The 23040-nt window shown below is 34.4% G+C and overlaps 1 protein-coding gene across 1 annotated transcript in view; it reads left to right on the top strand.

Moving 5' to 3' along the window:
• The window catches only part of Robo1 (roundabout guidance receptor 1), a 378600-nt gene that overhangs the window by 246838 nt on the left and 108722 nt on the right, over positions 1–23040 (top strand). Inside the window, exons 4-5 of the mRNA XM_042676939.1 lie at positions 21948–22068; positions 22408–22546. Coding sequence (XP_042532873.1) covers positions 21948–22068; positions 22408–22546 — 260 coding nt within the window. The remainder of the gene's footprint in view (positions 1–21947; positions 22069–22407; positions 22547–23040) is intronic.

Below are 23040 nucleotides of genomic sequence, written 5' to 3'. Positions count from 1 at the left end.
TTTATTGTCTTCTTCTCTGAGATAAGTTATATTTTGAAGTTATTATTATTATTTCTGCCTAGCCTGAAAATAGCATGTAAAAATATTCTGTCATATTTTTCTTGATTGAAAACAGATGAAAATAAAATAAAAATTTTAAAATAAACTATTTCATATATTATTTCTGTCAAATTTACAATCCAAACCCATCTCTTTTTTTGTCAAGCTCTCCTTCTTATACAAACGAATTAAAGTTTTTGAGCATTTTCTGAGAAATTGTAGAAAACATCTTACACATGAATGTATTTTTGTAGCTCTTTCTTAAGCTTTTTACTTTAGATATAAAATCCAATCTTCTGCTCACCCAAGACTGACTTAGCTGATATTAACTGGGAAAATCCTCCTCCTGGAAAAGCTGTCAGTTCTAAGAAATCAGGAATATTAGGATTCCCTAATCCAACATGATTGTCTAAGTGGATTTTTTAAATGTATGATTTACAGTGAGTGGCCAATCACATTCATATCTATAACCTTCCTTTCATAACCAAATTAAAGATTTAAATATTAAAACGTGTTCAGGGAAAAATTCTGCTATGTTGTTAAGAAATGATCTAGCACTTCCCCTTCCTATGCTGAAGAGACAGAATTCTTAAGGAGGGATGTGTGATAAGTTTTTCTGTCCTTTCCTGCATCCTGTGTATCTTTGCAGGTTTCTTTGATTTCCCTTGTTGGTGTGATATTTTGGTAAAAAGCAGCTGACTCACATCCCATCCAAATCCCCAGTGCCCTCCAGATCTTTCACAAATTTGGCATTCAGCCTACTCATTGCCAATTGCTTCCTCTCCCCTCAATTCCCACATGTCTCCTTCCCCAACCATCTGCTCCTCCTCCCTTCCTTCGATTAGGGCTTTCGTCTGGTCTTCCAATTTCTTTCATTGTTCAATGTCTGTTGCTTCCTTCCCCCACCTCCTCTCCCTAGAGGAAATCAACATATTTAACCCAGCTGATGTCATAGAGCTCCTTTCCCCCCCAAGAAGTTGAATTTGTGTTTCTGAAAAATGAATGTGTCATTTTCTGTTTTGTGACGGTCACAGGAAGTTTGGATGGTAAACCAGAAATAGACCTTTTTCCTTGTCCATTTTTCTATAGTCAGTGCATATTGTATATGTAATTTAAAATGTTCATGATGTAAATATGTTAAATAGATATAATTCCATTATCTCTTTGATGGGCTTGGAGAAAGGAATTAAATGAATTTGTGTCACATCCTGCTGCATAATTTTCAAATTTAATATTTGAAACACTGAATTAGTAGGATCAAATATAGGCTTGGTCACTGTAAAACCACATTGCAAATTCAGGATTCAGTGCTTATTTCATGCATTATTTTAATGGAAGATCTCCATAAATTTCATATTTCTGTCTGTCCACTAAATTGTTTAAATTGTTTAATAACAGTAATGTCATTGTAAGAATATAATGAAAAAATGCATGTCATTGTAAATAGCAAGATATTCTATATGTATTAGAGTGTTCTGCAAATTCTGAATGGGATTTCTGGTTTATCATACTTGTATGAACTCTGAATAGAATAGAGATCAAAATCTCAGTGAAAATGGTTAAATCAAGAACTGTTGGGGGCTGGGATGTAGTTCAGTGGCCATGTGCTTGATTAGCAAGTGCAATATCCTGGTTTCAATAACCAGTACCAAAAAGAGAAAAGACAAAAAAAAAAAAATAACTTTGAGTACCCTGACAATCACAGTTTTCTCATATGTGCAAGAAGGTCATATAAATGTAAAACAAGCAAAAAAGAAAGGGTGGAGAGAGAGATCTAGCATCATTTGTCCTTTGCCTCTCTTTGTATTTCTATCAGATTTCCAGTTCCCAGTTTCCAGATTCACTCTTTGTATTTTGTATAGCATACCATGATGAGTATGTGGAGTATTTAGACAAATACTGAAATGGAAGTTCTGTGTGCACCTCTGTTGTGCAATGCAATAGGCAGCTGAAGCTTCACTGAGAATTAAGTTGGCATACCTGCAGACATCCAATATGAGTAATAAATCAACTTTTTTCCCATGCATCTAGAACAGTTCTAGTCATGTACCACTTTTAGGGGGAATTGAGAAATTCTGTGATTGAAATGAGAACTGCTCCTTGAGAACGACTGGTTTATCTTCCTAAGGAACAATCTGAACATTTCACAAGCTTGTATTTAAATAATGACTCCTCATATCTGAACATCAAAAGCAAAACACAGAGCTAAGCATTCCTGACCTACTTGAGGAGGAACTGAAAAAAGTCTTTTGAAAGCATGATAATACACCAAGGTATTCTTGGTTCCAGAAAACAAATTAGTTTAGAAGATACTACAAATAAAATATAACGTATATTATATATGATATATATAAAATAAAATATACAAACATAATATAAATAAGATACTACAAATATAAAAAAATCTTATGATCATTTAGCTTCTGTGGCACTTCATTATTCATGTTAGATGCACATTTAAAAGTTTGGATACTAAGAGCTTCACATACCAATTTATGAGTTTTTCATATGATATTCTACTTGAAATATTCAGAGTTTCATATAACCTTATTCTAACTCTCTTAGTCTAACTGGCTTATTTTATATGTTCTAGCTTAAAGGTAACTTCTACAAAGTAGCCTTATACAGAATCCCACCACAAAAGTTGTCACTCAATTTATTTTCTGGTTAACTGCTACTTACCAAGTGTCTTATTATTTGTTGTAAACCATGGTTTAGATGTTATATCTCTGATACACCTAAGACACATTAGAGCCACTATTTTCTAAGTGTTTGTCATATAATTGGAGCTCCGTTCATATTTCTCAAAAATATGATAAATGAATCATATGTAATTCAAAAATGTCATGTAACACATCTAGGACTGAATAGTTGCTAATTTGAATATACTCTTATTCTCTTATTAAATAAAATATGAGTATCATTCATTCCAATTATTTTTCTAATGAATGATTTTCCATTACCTTAGCAATAGGGAAATTACCCAGGTTGATGGGAATAAAGATAATGCCTTGTGACTTGCTATATTTATAGTTTTTTATGTTTGGAGTTGAGTTACAATATTTCAAGTACATGAGCTCTGGCATAAGGATAAATAGAGAAGTTGACTGATCCTAAGTCATTGGATAAATATTGACTCACCAAAACTGGCCTCTCAAGAACAGAGTTCTTCCTAGTTTGACTATTTCATAACTAAATCCGATCAACCCATCTAAAGCAACACTTTCTAGATGCAATATAGATTGACAACAGCTAAAAAAACCCACAGGTAATGTACTGTAGTGAGTAACTTTACATTGTTTTGGCACTTGTTTTGTATCTAAAAGTCAATATTTCTCATCTTAATACCAGAAATTCAGTACATTAAATATAGGAATTAAACACAGTCACTTCTGTATCAGGTATCATCATGGAACTGTGTTGATGCCATTTATCCACATATTCACCTATGGAATTAAATATCTGAATTTGGCTTACACTCTCATCAAAATGTACAGCAATTTTAATAGTAGGTTAAGTATGCACTTCTTGGTCCTTCATATCTGTTGATCTGTTTTGAACCTACACTAACAATGAGACCTTGGTGAAATTATTCAGTAGTGAGAGTAATATCAGAACCATCAGGATGGTTCAAGTGCAAGGGTGTCAGTCATGAGTTCAAGCCTCGTGCTGGCACAAGATAATATTTTTTCCTGCATATTTTATCTTGATTATGCTGAAATTCAAATTTAGACTGGATATGGACTCAATGGTAGAGTACTTCCCTAATGTATGGGATGGCCTCAGTTTGATTTCCAACACTATAAAAAAAGGAGCAGGTTGAAGACAACGACAGCCTCATCATAAGGTGTTATTTTAAAGAGCAATATCTTCATTTTCAGTAAATAATCATTCTCAGTTGTTGTTAATAACTTATAAGAAGTGGAAGATGAGAAATATTTAACTTCAGAAGTTAAAAAAATTATGGGGCTGGGAAGGTGGCTCAGTGGTAGAGTGCTTGCCTTGCATGCATGAGGCCCTGGGTTTGATTCCTCAGCACCACATAAGCAAAAAGGAAAAAAAGCCGGAAGTGGTGCTGTGGCTCAAGTGGTAGAGCGCTAGCCTTGGAGCTGAATTGCTGAGGGACAGCGCCCAGGCCCAGAGTTCAGGCCCCACGACCTGACCTTTCCCCTACCCCCCCCAAAAAAAAAGAAGTTAAAAAATTACCCTTTGGAATTAGATTACCTAGTAGACAAAATAAGTCTTTTGTAAAACAATATCCTATTTTGGTCAATCTTACATATACATAAAATTTATGTCTTGCTGTATGTGACATATATCTTCAGTAGATTTTGCAATGTGTTTTAAATGTCCATTTTGGACAGAACCTTTAAAATATCAAGTTGTGCCTTCTATAAACTCTTTACAAGTTCATATAAATTAAGTCAAGAACAATACAGAAGAGGTGAGTGTTTCATTTTTTTCTTAATATATATTTTTATTGTAAAGATACTGTACAGAGGGGTTACAATTACAAGAGGAAGGTAATTAGTCAATATCCTATTGAGCATTGTTACACCCCCCCCCCCTTTATTTTTCCCTGAGTGTTTTCAGATGCAGAGTTAAAGCAGTAAAGACAAACTTTAACAGAAAATGTGTTTTCTGAATTAACAGAAAACATTACTGACTTTTGGAAACAATACCTATTTTCACATTTCCTCTAATTAATATACTAGACTTTCTTGTAGGTAAACATCCTCCCATTTGAAAAGTCTGAATAATACCCACTATTTTGGCTAGTGTACAATATTGATGTCTTCTCCCCTATTCTTATCAGTATTCTATGATATGAGATGATTTCGGTCCTCTGTATTTCTTTTTTTTTTGGGGGGGGGGGGGAGGGTCTGGTCGTGGGGCCTGAATTCTGGGCCTGGGTGCTGTCCCTCAGCTCTTCAGCTCAAGGCTAGCGCTCTACCACTTGAGCCACAGCACCACTTCCGGCTTTTTTCTTTTTGCTTATGTGGTGCTGAGTAGTCGAACTCAGGGCCTCAGGCATGCAATGTAAGCGCTCTACCACTGAGCCACCTTCCCAGCCGGGTCCTCTGTATTTCTATTTCCTAAATAGAATTTCTCAAAATCAGTTTCAAATATGTTTTTTTCTTAATATTTTACTCAAATGTTGATTGCAGCGTACCTAACATTACACAGTGTAGAGGACTGCCTCACAGTTCTGCCTGATCTGTTTTCTCTGGAAATTTGCTGACCTTGGAAATCACAGAGCAATACCTGATACATATGCAGGCGGCTGGTTAGTGTCCATAATCCTTGAGTCAAAATGGATTCCTCCAGAAGCTGAAAGTGTCTCATGGAGTCTACTGAACAGCCAAATACACCTAAACGGCAATGCCATTTACTAAGCAGAAGTACTAAACTCTACAAAATGAGTACACATAGTCAAATGACAATTCTTGAAATGGGGTTTGGGGTTAGTTGGCGATCTCAATCTGGAAAATGGACATTCGATGTTCTTCCTCTTTTATCTTTATTTTTTTGTTTCCAGTATGTGCTTATTCAAGCAGCTGCCTTTTCTTCAGCTTTTAAGTAAGCACTTTGATATATCTGATCAGGCCATTCAAATTTTCCAAATGGCTACAGATTAGTGGAAGTTTTACTACTGTCTGGGAGCACTTTATTTAATTATAGGTAAGCAGTTTGCCAAATCGAAGGCATAATCTTTTGTGGGTTCTAGGATAGTGTTCCAATCAGTTTATTTTCATTGTTCTACTAGTCACTGATGAAATGTTTCTTTCAAACTATGGTTTTAAAATTTATCTTATAGCATGGCTTACGATTTTTTATGGCTTATCAATCTTTAAATTAGATAATTGAATTAGTATTGAAACACTTTAGGAGTAAATCCTTTGTTTTTAAAAAGAAATTGATGTTTCCAGTTAGTCATAATCTTTGTGCTTGCTTATAATGACCAGATAGAATTTTACTTCTTTCTGTTTATATAAAAATGAATTATAATTATTTTAGGTAGCATATTTGAAAGTACATTTGATTGGGTGAGGCATTCTTTCCTTCTTATGAGGTCCAAAAGTGGAAATTTTATCGATTTCTCCATCTTGTTCATGACATCACTTTAAAAAAAATAAAATCTCTTTCAATAAATAATCCAAACTTTTATGCTGAGGCAGAGGTCTCCTGTGGTATAATGCTGGTTCTGAATTTTCTTTGTTTAAGGGCTGGTTGCTTAAACCAAATAACTATTGGTAACATCTGAGCACTTCAGCTTTTATCTCCTTAAAAACCAAAGAATTTGATAATATGATAAATCATCTGCCTTTAAAATAATCTGGTATGCATTAACTGAATTAGTACCAGATGGCATAGGGTTTGTCTTCTTAAATCTGACAAATCTAGGTGATCACAAAGCTTTAAGTCCTATCACATTAGAAACAGGCTCAGATTTAAGAGCCTCATTACAATTGGGAAAAATTCAAGACCGGTTGAGCTCAATCTATATTATACTGGTTGAAAGTAATGGAAAATTTTCTCCTCGAGTGGATAAAGTGTAAGTTAGTGAGGAATTCATTATTTCTCATGTTTGCTCCTCTTCTCTCACCTGGATGTATCATATCACAATAGCACACCATGTGTCATGTCTATGAAAGATCTTATGAAAATCTTTCCTCTTTATTAGGGAAGCTTATAAATACCCTATTGAAACTTTATATGTCCAATGGTAATAAGCACGTATTTACCTTTGAAACAGAAGAGCCTATTCCTCTGCATGGACACTAATTTGGGATAAATACTTAACTCTGTTTCTCCTGCAAATACCACATGTATGTGTGAAGTGTCAGGACATTATTTTTACTGATGCCAGGGGGTGGATTATGGGTAATTATATTGTCTATTCTGACTGCCCTATAGAGTGTGATGGAAGGAAGGTCCTCAATCTGTTACACAGGGGATCTAAAGATCATACCAGTGTGTTCCATCAGCTATTTGCACTTAGGCTCTACTCATTTTTAGTTCATAGTTTGTGGCAGGCAGATGAAAGAAAATGAAACCTCCTATTCTGTACCCATTCAAAAATCCCTCTTTAGAACTTCTATGTTTGCATAGATGTTAGGGTAGGCTTCAGTGTATTCAACAATCTTCTCAAGCAAGATTCTGTTGTTCTCTGAGATCTAGCTGAGATCATCTGGAAATATAAAATATATCTTCCCCCTGAGAATATGTAAAATTAAAAAAGAATACATGTAACCAGGCCATAGAACAGCCAGTGTTATGCACACAGTTCTTGTTCATTGCAAAAGTATTCATTGATTGTTATTTAAATTCACTGATACACTTGTTAAATTTGCCATACAGGTGTAGATGTGCTGTTGGGTTTTTTTTTTAACATTTGCAGAAAAAAACTAGTTTTTATATATTTTATGACAAGGACATAATTTTGTTTATACACTTTGCAATTGTAAAATAATTTAAAATGTAGATAAAAACATCAGGATTTAAATGTGTTTCTTATTCTCAATGTATTTTATGATTGAATTTATTCTCAATACAGTTGGTAGTATAGTTGGCAGTATAGTTGGTTATACAAAATTTAAAGAAATAATGACTAAAATCCCTAAAATTTCTATGCACCGAGTTTTCATAAGTGCAGATAATTTGCTTTCTGTGTGGGTGCTGTGCATTTTAAATGCAAAAGTTAGGACAAAGTCTTCTTGTCTACAAAAGAGAAGCAATAAGTAAATCCACCTTATTCCTACTGATTTTACTTTGCTTCTTAATCTTCCTTTGCTCCTGGTTTTATTTGGCTCCTTAACACTCCTCTGTATAAAAGCAAGCATGCAAAATTGTGACTTTTGAACTCTAAGTTCCAACACTACAACTGAGACTTAGGTCAGGAGCAATCTTTAATGATAATAACCTTTAATTGGATGTGCACTGCATTTTCTATTCAGTATGTTTTTAATCTTGACCATAGAACCAAACAACTGATGAGTGAGATAAAAGGAACTAAATAGCATGTTTAAATTTTTTTTGAACAATGTTTTAGAGAATTTTCTCTCATATATAACTAAGAAACAGAAATAGACAAGCAGTTTTTATTTTTGCTTTCATTTGTCCAGGATTTAAACCAGTACTTCTCAGGCAATTGTGAGAGGCATTCACAGACAATACTAAAACCTAATGTAACCTACTTCAGATCTTACTGCCAGGATTATATTTTCTTCCTGAGATGGGCAAATTAATCAGCTTCCTTCCATTTAAGATATACATAAATTCATTTTCATTTATGTTAACATGTGCAGTATAGAGGATGTGGATTATTTCTTTTCTCATCATGTGTCCTTCATAAAATTAAGGCACAAATTTGCCAAATAATTAGCTAGATCGTAGCATAGTCTTGAGATCAATAAATGAAAGTGAAGCAAATAGCTGTATGGATATTGAACCTCTGCCCCTGACCTCATGAGTTCTGACTTCTGATTAATCAATTAAACATTTCACTTGCAAGCTCTTCTACTTTTTCTTTGATTCTTTGGGATTAAGATATCACAGAAAATGAATAAATTTTACTTCAGTCTGTAGCTATTTTAGATGTGGTAATAATTGTGTATACTCTGTTAGCAATATGAAATGATTGCATTACTTTCCTTTATTTGCAAATTAAAAATATGTTTCTGTAAAATTAATTTGGTCTTAATATTTAAAAAGCAAAGTATAAAGATACTCAATCATGGTTGATTTTCTTTTGGTTTGTAGCTTCTTCAGCATATAAATAAATTTAACTTTTCAGGGTAACAAGTTACCTGCAAGTCTTTAGAACAAAACATCTTATTACTAAGGTATTGGATACTCAAGGAAATTGTACACTGAAGCAAAACTATAGAGAACAAATAAGTATAAGAACCTATAAAGACAAAAAGAGATGGATTGTTGGAAACCTACTTCCAGCTGGTGGACTTGTAACGCAAAAAAGCCAAGATTCTGAATATGCGCTTTTCTCCACTTCAAATACAATGAACATTTGTCATCTTTATTTCTGGAGTTTAGTCATAATTCCTCCATAGATTTTTATTTCAGGCTATCTTAGCAGTGACTATATGTAAATTCAGAATTATAGCCAGATGGTAAGATGGGGTGATAAAAAAAAAAAACCTTGGTTTTGTGGGAGAATGAAAATGGCCCATAAGACTCTGTTTTTACCTTTTAAAACAGCAGGACATTGTTTCATGAGACCTGTGAAGGAAATAACACATTAAGTTTAATAGCTATGAGCTAAATTAATTTTTCATATTCATGCTGAATTCAACCCTGTAATCTGCCTAGAAATTTCACAGAGATATACACCAATCAGCTTCCTTCTTTTTTTTCTGAGATAGCTAGTAAAGGCTCTTTTATTACAGAGTCAATCTCCATATTGCATGCTTTTTATAGGAGTCACTTTTGAGGTTCTATTCTTAATGACTTGGGAACCAGACACCTGGGAAATCTGCTAAAAGCCTTCACTGGTTCATCTGCTTCCCATTTCATCAGGACTTAGCAGTCTTCTGTCTCCATTTTGGGATACCATAACTAAGCCAAGCCTTTCGCTCCTGATTACTTTGGGCTTCCTACCTCTGAGTGGACTTGCTAGAGAAAACTGCCAAATTCCTCTTTATTTGGCTGTGAGTCACACTTAAGCCAGCAAATTAGGTACCCTATGTTTCTTTTTTCCTGTGATTCCTTGTTAAAATTAGTGTTCATGAGAAGGTCTTCTGGTGATACACACTGGAGAAACAGAAAGGTACTAATTTATAACTTCAGAGTGAAAAATCATCCTCTCCCTCTCAGTTAAGGATGTCTCTGCAGGATGCCTCCCACTTGCCTGCAATTAGTAATACATCCCTTCCTGATGTAGTCTATAATCAAATTATCATAGGTGTACTTTGCAGAGGCAAACAGCCAACTACCAATTTATAAATTGCTCTTAGGAAGAAATGAGAAGTTTAGTAGGAGCAAGGCAAATAGAGGGAAACTGCAGCTGCCAGAGTCCAAGGCAGTGACTCTCTCCAGCCTCTGTTCTCAGCTGGCAGTTCCACAAGCTGGGGAGAGACAGCCACATGTCCCACTGGGATAATTACTTCTGCATGACTCTTGTTGCTTCTCTCTGATGATCAAGTGTGTTTAAACTCCTGGCTGACTTCATGTTGGTTTTCAAATGGCATTGTAAAGTGTACCAGCAACCAAATGAAATTGGATCACATTCTCTTGTATATATGGCGTAGCCCAGACAAATATAAGGACTCCAGTAGAGAGACCATGATTGCTTCTTTAATCCTTTCCATCCCACTCCTAAGAGAGGAATTGAGAGGCTTATAACAGTTCTGGGTTTACTTCCTGTTGTGTGTTTTGTTTTGTTTTATTTTTTTAAAGTGTAACTAGGGAAAATGTAGAATGGACATTTGATTGCTTTTAGTTTGTCATTCTCATATTTTCTTTACATTGCATATGTATTTGCATGGTCTTTTGTGACAGCATAGCAGGTTTTGTTATTTTCTGTGTGTGTGTGTGTGTGTGTCTGTGTGTCTGTGGCTGTGTGTCTGTGTGTGTGGCACGTGCTTACATGCAATTCCCAAGGTCTCTATTTGCACTTTAAATAGGCTGTGAAAGAAAAAATAATATTTGCTTAAAAAATAACAATACATTAGTAAAATCAAGGTAAATATTTTTAACAGTTAAGTTGAACAATCTTTATACTTTGATTGAAATCTAACTAGTTTCATATTTTTATACCCACTAGTAAGTTAAATCTAGCCAATATTAGCATTAATCTATTTTTCTTAGTTTGACACATCCCTGAGGGTACAGCTGCTCTCCTTTTATGTCTGGTCATAAGTTCATGACAATTTTACGTAGCAGCTTTTGGATGAACAGCACGAAACCAGATCATCGCTAATCAAAGACTTCAAGGGGAAATATTTTAAATGATATGTCTTTCCCTCTTTCTCTTTTACCTCCCTCTTCTCCTCCTTCTTTATCTCCTCCTCTTCTTCCTCTTTTTTTTCCTCCTCTTCTTCACTTTATCCCTTTCTCTTAGGATCCAGTAAGTAGCAAGAAATCAGAATAGGGAGAGGTGAACATTTTTTAGAAGCTGAAATGAGAGGCAATAAACTTTAATAAACTTTGAACACTATAAATAACTGTGGTTTGGTTGCACCTGGTTTATTATGGATATTAGTCTAAACCAAACCTTGGACTTTGAAACCTAAATATGAAATCCCTTTTCACGGATCCCACATGATATCATTTAAAATGCAATTTTGCATGGTCAGATTAATACAGATAAACAGAATATGAAAACAGTAACTTCTTGAAATTTTTTCTTATTCTTAGGAGAAATGTTGATGGTAATGCTAATGATAGATAAAATTGTTTTATACAGCTAGTGGTATAAATTTATCAAAACTTTGAGTTTTTCTGATAACTGTATTATAATTTAGGTCTCAAGAAGAATAAAATTATTATTGTATATATTCATAAATATAAAGCACCTACATAGGACAATAAAAATTACCAGTAAACACATGAAATTATATACTGTAGCTTATTTATTTTACAATTTTTTACTGGAAGTTTGATATGACTAAGAAATATAGCCACAAAAGAAATAGTGTACTTTTTTGACATTGTATGAAATCTAGGCTAAATTACCTTTTGTCTGATTATAATTGTTTTTATTTTGCTTAAATATTGTAATTACTTTGTAAAGCAAAATCAAAGTTCAGGAAAATAAAAACACCAGGAAACTTGTACTCAAATGTAATGTGGTCAGGTCAAAGGTATAGGAGTAAAGGAATGAAGAGGAGAAGAGGAGAAGAATGCAGTCCCTCTGGTGTATGTCCTATAAAATGAAAAAGAATGAGGGAAAGAGTGGGTATGAAGGGATGAGTGAGAATGCTAAAAGGGATGACATTTGACCAATGTCATTCCTTCAACTACCAACCTTTCCCTCATTCTTTATAAACGGCTTTGTTAAATGGCAACTTCTTTATACAACTACTTAAAAATAATTAAAAGAAAAAACTTAACGTTTAAAAAAAGTATAAAAGCCATGATTGTTTTTTTGGGGGTTTTTTTTGGGTCCAGTGGTGGGGCCTGAACTCTGGGCCTGGGCACTGTCCTTCAGCTCTTCAGCTCAAGGCTAGTGCTCTACCACTTGAGCTACAGCGCCACTTCCGGCTTTTTTCTTTTTGCATATGTGGTGCTGAGGAATCGAACCTAGGGCCTCATGCATGCAAGGCAAGCGCTTTACCACTGAGCCACCTTCCCAGCCCCGCCATGATTGTTTTTAAAGACAGAATATAGAAGTATGTTAGGAAACAGGGTTGCTTCGATCCAAACTGCCTGATATTATAGATTGATATCATTCTGTTTCTCAGTTAAAAATAATTATCATTGTTCCACTTTTTATTCTCCTATGTTTTATGATTCCTCCTCCTGCTACTGCTGCGGCTACATTCTCCCTCCTCCTCTTCCTCCTCTTCCTCTTCTTCTCCTTCTCTTTCTCCTTCTCCTTCTTCTTCCTCCCCCTCCCCCTCTTTCTCCTCATTCTTCTTTGTTGAAAATAGTGTTGAGGACCATGCAAAACTGTTTTGTTTTGTTTTTGTTTTTTGTCAGTCATGGGGCTTGAACTCTGAGTCTGGGCTCTTCAGCTCAAGGCTAGTCTCTTATCACTTGAGCCACAGTGCCACTTCCTGTTTTCTGAGTGGTTTATTGGAGATAGGAGTCTCAAGGACTTTCCTGCCTGGCTGGCTTTGAACCACGATCTTCAGATCTCAGCCTCCTGAGTAGTTAGGATTACAGGTGTGAGCCACCAGCACCCAGCTTCCAAAACTTTTACCTTATTTCACTAAAGAGATTGTCTGGGGTATGACTGGCCATCTGGGTCACTTGTATCTCATTGTTATTAAAGGATCCAGGCGAGGCACCTTCTTGCCGTTCAGGACAACTTGCTGTCTGATCTGTAGGTTGAGAGCCCACATAGAATTGATCGGATTTTTATGACGAGATATCCTGCCCAAGAACAGTTACAAGGAAACAGCTTAAGAATGATATACTACATGGTAATTCAAGACCTCTCTTCTCACTTATGAAAAATCATATGAAAATAATTCCATTATAAAGGATTAAGTCTGTCAGAAAAAAAAAAACAATAATCTCAGGTGCTTCAGGCAACTTTACTTGCATTTCCAGCCCTTACTCCTACCTATAGCAAATGCATAATTTCAAACCTTTAATCTTTTAGAAAATGATAAAAATTAACATGCTCCAGTTTTTTCTATTCATATGGCTGTGCCTTTCTGTATTTAATGGGTATTATTTAAAATATATTTCTCTTTTGGCCTTCTAGACCAGTATTCTATTAATCCCTTGTTCAAATTGTTTCTAAATAGTATTTAAAAGAAAATAGATTGTTTTAAATGTAAAAATATATTAAAGGAAATGAGATAAATTATATGACAGCCTGGTAGTTAGCAATTTAAAATTGTCTTTGAAGCCCTTAATATAATTAGTGGTTTCATTTTTGGTCTGTTGAATTCAAGTCATATTAGTTTAATGTAATTAAAAACAGAAAAGATTTAGTGTAGTTAAACTAGTTAATTAGCCCCAGTCCATTTAGTATGGTAACCTACAGGTGTGCTGGATACCAATGTGAAGTGATACGTTAAAAAAAATTTCTGGATAACAAACACTACAAATCATCTCTGAGTTGCTTTAGGGTAGAAAATGAAGACAAACCATGGAGTTCATTTTAAGTTCATCTTTATTTCTGATTTTGAGCACTGGGTGCTGAGTAAACTGTCTACATAGGAAAAACCAGTCCCAAAATCATAATTTCCTTTCTCTCTTTTTTTTTGTTTAAAGAAAATAAATTTCTATGTGTGTAAAGATATTTTTCCTTCCTGTATTTCAGAATTAAGAGTATCCTTGTTTGTTCGCTTACTTTCTTGTTGGCTTGTTTGTTCACATGCTAACCACAGATTCACAGTAGTTCTCTTCACTTTGGGCTGGAAAGCTACATCTTGCACCTGAGTTTTCTGTGTTGTCACTCTGTAAAACAATTCAGAAAAGAAGAGGAAAGATTTAGACAAAGGGTTTTATTTCTTCCTGCCTCAGAGAAGAGTTCAAGTGCTTGGTGAAGACTTTTCAACACTCCAGGAAAATAATCATGTCTAGATTCTCACAGGGAAATTTGCTGACATATAAAAACCTATGTGCAAACTACATTGAGATCTTCCATAGATCAATGAATCTGAAACATTTTTTTTAACTTAAGACTGTTCCAAAGAAAAAAATAAATGCAAGTCTCAAGATATTTAAGACCTTAAAATTCTTCAGCACCTTCTCTTCCCCTCCTCTGTCTGCTGACTCCCCCCAAAGAGCAAACCCACTGGGACCTTTTGTTTTGTTTTGCTTTCTCTGCTTTCATTGAGTATGTCTATGACCCAGTCCAAATCTCCACCCTCCCAGCACTGTCTAGAGCTTATGGAAATGTGGGCTTCTAATGTGGTTACCACTGGGGGCTGCTAAGGTATATGGTAATGAGGAAGTAAGACCTCGGCCTTGTGTGTGTGTGTGTGTGTGTGTGTGTGTGTGTGTGTGTGTTACACACAGGCTGGATGCCAGGATATTGTCTGAAAGTTTAGCAAGTTCTGCTTCTCTGCTTCAGGATTATGTTAATTGAAGTAGCGTAGCTGCAGTTCAGTGTTTAACTTTGCGTCTGATCATTATACAAACTAGTTTTTGATAGGTTTACAATTTGGCTGTCAAATCCAGCTGCAGGAAGAAACCTGCCAAGAAATATTTCTTAGCTTGTATTTTCACATTTATAGTGTTTTCTGGGTGTCAGAAAAAAATTCCTTTTCTATGTAGAGAAAGGAAATGTCAATTTTTGTATGACCCAGAGGCAGACTGGTTTTGAAGATATAAAGTCATCCTACATTTACCATTAATATTTTTCTTTGTTTCTGCATAAAGTGGTGCTTATTAATAGTAGGAAGTGCTTGAAAGCTGATGTGTGGATTTGATCAAAGTTATACTGTGTTGCTTCTACTTTGTTTACTGAACAGAACAGGCCACCATGTCTTCCATATCAGGAACTATAGGAAATACAGGTTTGACTTTTGGATAGTTCCATTTCAATTCAGGCATTTCTATCATGACAAATTCAATCTGACTTTATGGGAATTGAAGTTTACTATCTTATCCCCATTACATTTTATCCTCCATTTACCCTACTTTGTTGCGTATTCCTTCAGTTTTATAAATTTCTCCCTCTGTTATCTCTGAGGAGATAGAAATTTTCCCTAGGCTTAATTGGACTTCGTCTTTCACTGAAATTGTAACATTTTGTTTGAGCACCTTAGCCTCACTGCCAATGAGAATATGACGTATTTTATTGATGCAGAGGAGCATTTTTGTGATGGAAAGGTATTCATAGCAATCCAAGAAGTCTTGGCTATTTTATGTCATGATTGATTATTTTTATCCAATGTTTATTCTTACACTTCCAGGATATTTACAACAGATTTAAAATCTCAGCACTATTTAGCATCTTGAATCTATCTATGATCTCCCTATCTACCTGTCTGTCTGTCTATCTGTCTGTCTGTTTCTGACGCTAGACTTAGAATTCAGGGCTTTGTGTTTGCTAGGCAAGCCATCTACCACTTAAGCGATGACTCCAGCCCCTTTGCCTTCCAATTGCATTTGAGATGAACCTCTCACTAGTAACGTTGCATAAGCTGGCCTCAAACTCTGCCTTCAAGGTACCTGAGACTGCAGACATACTCTACCATGTCCCAAGTGAATCACCATGTTTTGTTCCAGAGGATTGTTCCTTGTAAGAGGTTCAGCACCTTGTCTAGTCTGTACTCATTTTATCCTAGTATTGCTCCCAGCTGTTAAGTATAACGATCATATACATCTCCAGATGCTGCAGATATCCAAGGGCAATGGTGAGGAAGATTACCCCCATTGAGAATAATTATTTGAGAGGAAATAGTTACAGCAAAGAAGGCATAAGAATTATTTGTTTCGAAGGCTTTGCAGTGTTAGTAAGAATGCACATTTTCCTTACCAAACCAGTGACAAATTTATAATTAATTTCAATTGAAGGTCCTATTGAGACCTGATAATGCATGCTTGTTATTCTAGCTCTCTGGATTGTGAGGCAGGAGAATCTCAGAATCTCAGTCCACAGAATGAGACCTTGTCTCAAAAAGCTGCTGGATTTGCCCTAACAAAGGAAGATTGCTGTTGATTGGGCAAGCATCACTTGAATCATTGGTACATAACTGTAATATACAGTGTATACCAAAACACAGTCTATAATTTTCTAAATATTTTTATATGACTTATCTTTTGTATTCCTCATAAAATTGTTGGAGGTAGACATTAAGTGGATCTCCATGTTACAGATTGAAAGCAGAGGGAAGAGAATTAAAAACATGCCAAAAGTAAGAGGCAGAATGGCTTCATGAACTATACTTACTTCACTTTTCTTGCTTTTCTTTTTTCTATACTTCATTCTTTTCAGAGAAAAGAATGTCTAGTGTTTAGAAATGTTTCCTAAGGATTTTACTTTTTGTATCTATTTTTATTTTGGGTCTAGGTAATCTATGTCAAGAATACCCTGGGTGGAAAAAACAATGGTGTAATTCAATTGACCTTATTTAATCATTGGGAATTAATATACTTGCTGTTATAACAAGAAGGAATCTGCATTTTTCTCACTAAAATATGTTTTAATACTCCACTGTATGTAAATATCACATTTTCTCTATTGGATAGTTGCAGGACATCTGGAGTGTTTTATAGAATGATTGTTATGAAAAGTGCTGCAGTGAACATGAGATCCTTGTGGGAATTTTAGGAAGTATAGAGGGTTAGAGGGTGAAAAATGCCAAAACATGTTGCATCTCAAAGTGAAATTTCCTGTTCAACTAAATGGTGCTGATACAAAATATGAAAAACTGTGTTTTATAAGCTTAACATTATTTTTCAGGTCTCAGTCCAAAGGGGATATTTTTGTATTGATATAGAAATTATACGTGCATGAACACCACAAAAATATGTATTTTTAATCCTTTGTAAATTCTTTATCCTAATGTAAAAAGCTTCTAAAGATAATTCATACAAAAAAACTTATCTCTTGAGAAACATTTATTGAAGTGGTACCCATATAATTAGAGTTTGTCTACTTACAAATGATACTGAAAATACTTTAAAATGCCTAGTAGGCTACTTTCATATTATTCTGTGGATATGATTTAATTATAAATGAAGGCTATAAAGTGGAATTTCATGTAATAGGAACAGTTTTCCTGTTTTTATTCAGAAACATTGATAGTACTCTTAAAACATGCCTCCTACTAGATTGAGTTGTAAAAATTCCCCATATTGAGCCAATTTACTAGAATTGGGGACTGTAATAACAGGGTGTCTACTACAGACTCTTAAGGACTTTATAGCTCTCTTTGAATTTTCGTTCACCTCAGCTATTATTACCTCCCTTTCACCTCACAACTGGAATTGTTCCATGTCTGAGAATCTCCAGGCAATCTCTATAAGTCTTGTTAACTAAATTTCTCTTTTCTCCATATGTATGAAATTCTTTCAAAATATAAAGCATTGGACTATAATATGTAATGTTAATTGGCATCCTATTTGTGCTTAGCCACATTGATTTAAAACTCTATATTACTTTGTATTTAAAATATGTGAAAATAAATCAGTCCTGCATTATTCTTAAGCTGTAGAAATAAATATTTGCTGTTGAAAATCATTTATATGGTATCCCTTTGGCTCTCACTTTTGTAAATGTTTGAATATGTTTTAAAACCGTTACTGAAATTTTCTTTTGTTGTGGATAAGTCAGATTGAGTTATTGGGTTTTAGAACATAGAGAATGTTTAAAATGTTTGTTTCTTCTTATTTTGCTCTTACTTGGATTGATTATTGAGTAAGTCCTTCTGTAAATGAACTGGTTTCCTACACATGCAAGGTTAAATTCTAAGGCATGAAAGGAGCACAATGTGTTGTGCAAAGTAATAGAATCATTAATGGCGCATAGGACTACCTCGCAGATCACTTAATTTCTATTTCAGAAATAGAGACTTTTGCCCCATTTTTTTGTTTTGCTTTTTTATTGTAAAAATACTGTACAGAAGGGTTACCGTTACACAAGTAAGGTAGTGAGTACATTTCCTATCGAGCATTGTTACCTCCTCCTTTGTTTTTCCTCTACTATTCCTTCCCTCCCTACCTCCCCAACTCCTTCCCCCTCCCCCCCAGGGAAGTTGTAAAGTTCGTTTTCAACAGTGTCTTGTATGTCTCATTGCTACAATGGGTCAATCTGCATCCTTATTTAAGCATTTTGTTATTTTCCTTCCCCAAATTAGAAAAATATATGTACAAGACACAGGGCACCAGAATCAAATACACTGAAAACAAGGGTTCTACCATGGGGAAGAACATACCAAAGAAACAAAAAAAAAGACCAAAACACATAGTACATTATAAATACGTTAAAACCATAACAAGAAAGAAAAAACCACTTGTATCCTTAACTTGAGGCTCATTTCACTTAACATCATCTTACATGATCATATGTACATAGCTTTTTAGCTTTTCTGCTTGTTCTAGACATTGCCCCATTTTTGTTGTAAAGAATTTATTTCCAAAAACAATACTGGAAATGTTTATGTAAGTATTTCTTTTTACTTTTTATATTGTCAAGGTGATGTACAGAGGGATTACAGTTACATAAGTAAGGTAATAAGTACGTTTGTTGTCAAATTTATTACCCCTTCCCTCATTTTTCTCCTATTTTCCCTCCCCTTACTTTCTCACCCCAAAGTTATACAGATCACTTCCAACATATTGACTTGTGAGTGTCGCTGTTGCATTGGGTCCCCCTTGTCCTTTGTCTCACCATTCTGTTGTTCCTCTTCCCTTCCCTAATTCAAATAACTGTATATGCAGTACCAGGGTACCAAAATCAAATACAGTGACAACAGGAGATATACCATAGGGGAAGGACATACCAAAAATAATCATATAGTACAATGAAAACAGCAACAAGAAAGAAAACCATCTGTGTCTTAGAGTTCATTTAGCTTAACATCATCTTATGTGATCAGATATACATAGTTATTGAGCTATTCTGCTCATCTACTAAGATTATCCTAGACATATATACTAATTATTGCAAAGGAATACCATGAGACCTATGTTTCTTATGTAAGTATTTCAAAATAAATCCATGATAAAAAGTCATCATAGATCTTCTTGGGAGCAAGTTGCTGTTGTGATACACCAATTGTTATAACTCCCAAGAGCTCCTGTGATCAAATTCAGAGTAACTATATTAACAGTCTTGTGGGCTGTGCGTTTGTTGTCATTTGTGTAACTTGTGTAGCCAAAGACAGTTTGCCTAAAATTTAAGCCCTGTTTCAACTTGATTTGTGACATTTGCTAAGGTACTTTCCTCCCACAAGAATGTAGATTTTTTTTACTAGGCATTGTGACAGGTTCTGGAGCTATGAAGAGGAATTGGACATGCTCCTCTGGCATATAGTTCATAGTCAGGAAGGAGAACCTGACATTTAAAAGCATAATTAAAGCATATTTTGAAGATGAGTGTGGTGGAGATGTGTAGGAGCAAGGACTGTATTTTTCTGAGCTTTGGTCCCTTTAGTGAAAAGGGAGAGTATTATAACACTTAACCCAGCAGTCTAACAGCAGGGTTATATTAAAGAGCACCATTTAAATGATGTATTTATGCAATAAAACAACTCATAAAACATAAAATACTACTCTGGACCAATAGCCTTGTTTGTTCTACATTTGATTTAAGAATATTACTTTGAGACTTGCTGCGATGTTTTTATACCCACAAAAAAGTTGATTTTAGTGTTGTTTAAAGAGAATGAAGGAAACAAATGCTATGTGTAAGGGAATAGTTTTGTAAGATATAGTAAAGGCATATAATGGAATATCATGATGCAATTGAAATTGATGCTATATATCTTTGTACCAATTCTTCAAAAATTAAAAATATCAAAATATCTTATTTTTGTTGAAAAATGTAAATTATAGAATTCCATATAACAAGATTCTACTTACTATTCATTATTCTGTAGTAAAATTATGTTACATATTTATATATGTGTATATACTACATGTATGCTAGTATGTATATATATATATATATATATGTACATGTTCAGAGTTTAAATGATCTTCATGAAGCATTGACAATAATTGACTTTTAGAAGTTATATTCTACTTTGTATTATTTGAAATTTTAAGTATGTATGAAAACAATAAAACTGTCTTGCACTTCTATAAAAGTATATACGTTTGAATTCAGGAACTTGCTCTTGCTATGCAAACAGTCTGCCACTTAAACAAAACATAACCTAATCTTTGCTGTTGTTGTTATTGTTGTTGTTGCTGTTTGTGGTTGATGTGTTTTATGTGGCATTATTCTGTGATGTTTGATATGTGGTCTCCTCCTGTCTCAAATTTTCAATCCCCATTCTTTGGCCTCCTAAATAATTTGAATTGTTAGATGTTCACTAAGAGACATAGGAAAATACCTCAGATTGGAAGACAAACTAGATTTTGCCTGTAACAGTAGTTTGCAGTCAACAGAGGTCAGAGTGGTTATTGATTGCAGGTATTATCCCAGATGTAAATGATAGACAATCCAGAGAAAAAAAATCACATCTGATATATTTATACTAGAACCATTGATCATTTGTTTTTTTTTTTTAATCTGCTGAGCAAACATCTACTTCTAAAACCATAGATACTAAAACTCTTGTTAATATTTGGTTTGTTTTGATGTGACCAAAATATCTAGTTTGGATGTCTACATTAAAATAATTTAGTCATTCCAAAATAGTAAGGACATCTCTTTACAAACTATTTGAATAAATTCCATAACATAAAAATGGAAAAAAAAATATGTGTTTGGTAGGCTGTAGATATAGCACTGGATTCAGTCTTCAGGATTGCCATAATAGAAAAAACATGTGTTAGACTGTTTCCTTCATTCTTCTTTCTCTCCTTTCCTTCTTCCATTCATTTTATTTTATTTTATTTTATTTCATTGATAATTGGTGGATGGTACAGAGTAACTGTAAGGTCAAACCCTCCATGAGTATGTACTCTTGCAAAATCATTAGATATGGTTGGATAATTGAATTTAAATTCTCAATGAAATTGTGCTAATAAAGATAGTTTACTTCAGAATAGTTCTTTTAATTAATTTTTACTCAATTGAATGTTTATAAGATTGTCTTGCTGTGACTTTCCAGATGATTCATTGGGATTCATTTGTCACTGCCCTTAAAGTATCCAGAAAGCTACTTTGGGAGGGGGACCCATGTTTTTTGGATTTTTTTTAAAGGAATGACAAGTTGTGCTATGTATTAGCAATTAATTTATACTCCTTTGAAGCAACTCTGGTAAACTGACTAACCAAAGAAATGTTTATTGTCACATCTTACAAGTGTAGAGTATGTTTTCTTTAGATCACTTGTAATTGACAAACATTTAATTATTCATTTTATTCATTTGGTATTTAAGAATTTACCTTTTCTTTTTATCTTCTTACCAATCAAAATATTCTGCAATTTTTCTGTATTTTTTCACTTAAGTAAATAATGTCAAAAACAAAAAATAAAGGTAAGAAAAACTAGTTTTGTTGGATTACACATTTGGAATGAATTCCATTTCAAATTACCACCTATCAGTACAGCAAAGAGTATATATCAAAAACTTCTACTCCATAAATAGAGCTAAAGCTATTTTCATTGTATCCATGTCAAACTTCTTTTTTTTTCTTTTCTAAGATACGAGGAGGAAAACTCATGATAACTTACACCCGTAAAAGCGATGCTGGCAAATATGTTTGCGTTGGTACCAACATGGTTGGAGAACGGGAGAGTGAGGTAGCAGAGCTAACTGTTTTAGGTAAGTGTAGCTTTACCTTGCTGCAAAAGCATTCCTATAATTATTTGGTGTCTTTCTACAAAGGAAAAAGAAATGTTAACAGCCCACTATTTCAGGGGTGGAGGAGGAGGTTAGAAGAATCAGTAAACCCACAGGAGATAAAATAGTCCATATGTGGAAGGAGAAGATAATATAGTCCATATATGGAAGGGAACTTGGAGGTACTAAATAAAATAAAATATCTATAGTAGCAGAGAACGATGTGGAATAATTTTCTAAGTATCTGTCCTAGTAACAAACTTAAGTGCTTTTTGGTTCATTTACCTTTTACCTTGAAATGACTCTTTCTGATTCATTTAGAGAGACCATCATTTGTGAAGAGACCTAGCAACTTGGCGGTAACTGTGGATGACAGTGCTGAGTTTAAATGTGAGGCCCGTGGAGACCCTGTACCTACAGTACGATGGAGGAAAGATGATGGGGAGCTGCCCAAAGCCAGGTATAGAGAAAGTTTTCATGTCATTCATCCCCGTGGATTTTCTGATTTCATCAGACCACTAATGCTATTACCTACTCTATAGACAGGTCCTCATTTCTATTTAATAGCCTGACAATATTTGGACTTTACTACAACAAGAAAGCCATATGCTTTAAGCACAAGCTATACTTAGAGCATTTCCTGGGCTAGTATGTAGTATAATACTATGTTGTTGCTGAACTAAGCAAAGGGCCACAGATCAGGAAGAGAAATAACTAATGCTCTTTCTTTTTTATGTTTTTTTTATTGTAAAAATAGTATGAAGGGGGGTTACAGTAACATGAGTAAGGTAATGAGTACATTTCCTATCGAGCATTGTTACCTCCTCCTTTGTTTATACCCTACCATCAACTAATGCTCTTTCTAGTGCACTATGTTGTGAAGCTAAAATTTTCAATAAGTACAGGTGTGTCAACTACTATTTTGACTTGTTATTTTCAATGGGTTTATTAGGA

Source organism: Dipodomys spectabilis, unplaced genomic scaffold (genome assembly GCF_019054845.1).
Source record: "Dipodomys spectabilis isolate Male_0828 unplaced genomic scaffold, ASM1905484v1 ptg000032l, whole genome shotgun sequence".
NCBI lineage: Eukaryota > Metazoa > Chordata > Mammalia > Rodentia > Heteromyidae > Dipodomys > Dipodomys spectabilis.
This window is presented reverse-complemented; position numbering and strand designations above follow the sequence as displayed.